The 3,177-nt window shown below is 36.5% G+C and overlaps 2 protein-coding genes across 2 annotated transcripts; one reads left to right on the forward strand and one right to left on the reverse strand.

Annotated features, from left to right (window-relative positions):
• Positions 1–129: 129 nt before the first annotated feature.
• Positions 130–1,625, reverse strand: TRIADDRAFT_33841 (uncharacterized protein; the record flags this gene model as incomplete). The annotated part of the gene is made up of 5 exons (XM_002118238.1): positions 130–398; positions 484–592; positions 793–882; positions 1,330–1,382; positions 1,523–1,625. The coding sequence occupies 5 exons, from the start codon at positions 1,623–1,625 to the stop codon at positions 130–132; spliced, it is 624 nt and encodes a 207-aa protein (XP_002118274.1).
• A 710-nt stretch (positions 1,626–2,335) lies between these two features.
• Positions 2,336–2,947, forward strand: TRIADDRAFT_62311 (uncharacterized protein; the record flags this gene model as incomplete). The annotated part of the gene is made up of 3 exons (XM_002118224.1): positions 2,336–2,382; positions 2,413–2,518; positions 2,696–2,947. The coding sequence occupies 3 exons, from the start codon at positions 2,336–2,338 to the stop codon at positions 2,945–2,947; spliced, it is 405 nt and encodes a 134-aa protein (XP_002118260.1).
• Between the last annotated feature and the right edge of the window lie 230 nt (positions 2,948–3,177).

The following is a 3,177-nucleotide window of genomic DNA, read 5'->3' on the forward strand; positions in this document are numbered from 1 at the left end:
CTAGTTCGGTATCATCGATTGTTCCTCTATTAATTAAAAACGCTTCAGCTCTGAGAATCTTGACTCTCGCTGATCATTTATAGTGCCTAATAATATAGCATACCAAATTTACTAATATATAGTTAAGGCTTACCCAAGCAATCTGACCAATTTGATGTCCCTTAAATCAACGTTAGACGCAGTCTTAGGGTCGATCACACGCAATACAGAATCTACTGAAATAGGAGCTAATAAATTGGAGTACTGAGAAACAACTTTAGAATTTAATGATGTTGAGGCGCTCTTTAGCAATGATTCCCGATCGCTCAAATCGACTGGAGTCGCCAATTTTTTCAATAGATCCACAGCACCACGCGCTGCAACCTGGAAAGCATCTGCTATGGTTGTTGGGTGGATTCCTGTAGGCGGAGAACATAAAAGTTACGGTATGAGTACGCTTATTTCGGATTTTACGTAACTCTTAAAACTTTCAGATATAAATACCCTTAGCTAATAATTGTGAGCTAGCATTTAGCAAGCTGCCTGCCATAACCACAACTGAGGTTGTACCATCGCCAGCTTCAATGTCTTGAGCTTTGGATAGCTCTACCAGCTATAAAAATTATCAAAAGAGAGTGCTAAGAAAAAGGCTTTGCTAATATCTCTTATAAAAGGGTTAGACAGACCACAACATTCATCAATGATAACAGGTGTTCTTATCCACAACTACATTACGAAGTCATGAATCATTATTTCTAGTATAACTTAGTAAGAGCTAGTAATATACATTAGTTTTAGTTAATTCCTACTTACCATTTTCGCTGCTGGATGGAGAACTTGCATCTGTTTAAGAATTGTGGCACCATCATTTGTGATAGTTACATCTCCATTTCCACTACGAATCTGCGTCATAAGGATTGTGTCAAGAAAATCGTTATTGCAACAACTGCAAGTTTATCTTGTAGGTAAAGTAACATCTCAAATTCACAAAATAAGTAGTCCAAATTTATTCGGTATCACACTACAATGATTTCGCAATTTCTTTAAAGCTTAATCTTACAATTGCAGTTTTAAATACACATACAATATACATGATTAGAAAAGTAGGAAAACTAGTTGTAATCCGTAATAACACCCGACTGCAGTCATACGATAGAACAGTATTTTCCTGTGCGAGTAAAAAAATTAACGTGCTAGATAGTCTCAAGTTATTTTCAAGTTCTCATGTGTAATATGTAGGTGTATTCTATATATAGAGAGAGATAGAGTAATTTATAAACCATATAAATGATAACATTTGGACAGCCCATGGTAATGGCTTATGGCGCCGCTATAGCACACTGTACTTACCATTTTATCCATTCCTCGGGGCCCAAGACTAGTCCTGATGGCGTCAGCAATGGCTAATAATGAAATACGAAAGTTACTAATTAATAAAAGTTGGAATACTCCAAGTAACACACCAATTTATCCATTTCCTTTCATTGTAGTATAGTAGTCTATATTCTGCTATCGATTTATTTTTTCAATTTCAAATAAGCACCTTTGGCGGCGACAATGTTACTGTCACGGATTTGCGCCGGTTTGTCTTTATCACGAAATTGCTCATCGTGAGACTTGGCATTCGAATTTGAAGCTTCAGGCATGTTCTTTAACTTCTATATTAATAATTGCAGTACTTTGGATGATTAGATGCAATGCAATCTGAATCGATTTTCAGTCGATAGGAAAATATCAGACAGCTTGATTGAAAGTCTATTTCAGGATCTGCAGCCCTCGATCGCGATGATTTGGACAGTACAGTTTCAACGCTCAAGTTTCAACTGACGTCAAAGTTTGCACCGTACTGTACTGTACTGTCCACTACACACTCATATGCTGGACACAGAGTACAGTACGTACAGTATGATTGTATCCATAGTGATACGGTACACTATCTTTACCAGTAATTTACAGTATTGTACTGTACTGTACAGTACTCAAAGTTTTTCCACACGATGGTGCACTGTACACTGTAGAGTAGGGGAAAACGTACTGTATAGGGTACAGAACCGTACAGTACTGGAGAAAACTCATATTGCGCCTGCGTGGTGGACACTAGCACAGACATTTCAGTATCGTCCCAGGCCTGCATTATACCTAAAACGCACCATTGCAATGGTAGCTCATCTCGTATGCCGACTCATAGTAGGAGGGAAGGAGTAGAGCCATGGAGAGCCTAAAAATGAACAGTATTCCAGAAAGATTATCTGCAAGATATAAAGGGTGAATACTTATTTTTGAAGTCTTTACTAAATGCTTTCAGTTGTAACTTGTAACGAGTACTTGTTAGTTGCTGTGTACTGTAATGGACAGAATGAGCTGTCGATATGGGTTGCAAGCAATTCGTAAAACTAAACTAAAGTAAGCATTTTCTGATTTCTGATGCAATAGAACTTTCGCATATTTCACCATACGAGATCGCTTGCCGGTGACTTTAACTCGAGTTATAGATGGTTTAAGTAGAAAAATTTCCAAATTGAAGGCCGAACATAATGAGGTTGGAACTTACTATATTCATTATCATTAAAAATGGATATGTTAAGGATAATAGTGTAAAATCTTGAGTATTGCGTACTTGCGCGTATAGTATAATTTACATCCCCCCTTAAAAGACTTATGAAATAATTATGTGTATTGTAGATTATGCCTATAACTCATTCATTTGTATTTCTAGGATGTTGCAGAAGATGCTATTGGCATTATTTCCAAATTAAGCAAGTTAAGGAATGAAATGCAGACTAATAAAGAGATTCCAGAATTAAATGATGAATTTGAAGACTTACCAATATGGAACAATTACCTAAGAAATGCTGATCAGTTGCAGGAATCGGAACGACCTTTAAAATGGTTTACCGCTTCCTGGCTATTTACGGAATGTTATATGTACCGTGGTATTTTTTCTGCCATCATGGCTAGGCAAGTTTGACGGAGTCATTAGTATAAATGATATCATAAACTCTAGTTGGAATTAAGCTTTAATAGACTCAGCTGTGGTTATTAGGAAGCGTTAAGTAATTCATTTGCAGTACACTATAATAAAGGACAATATACCGTATTGTGGTTAAGGCCTTGACTAATAACGTAAATCAACGCATTTTAAAATGGTTGATTAATTTATAGATATTACTGTAGNATACTGATTCCTTTCATGTAGCA

Source organism: Trichoplax adhaerens, genomic scaffold (assembly GCF_000150275.1).
Source record: "Trichoplax adhaerens TRIADscaffold_40 genomic scaffold, whole genome shotgun sequence".
Lineage (NCBI taxonomy): Eukaryota > Metazoa > Placozoa > Uniplacotomia > Trichoplacea > Trichoplacidae > Trichoplax > Trichoplax adhaerens.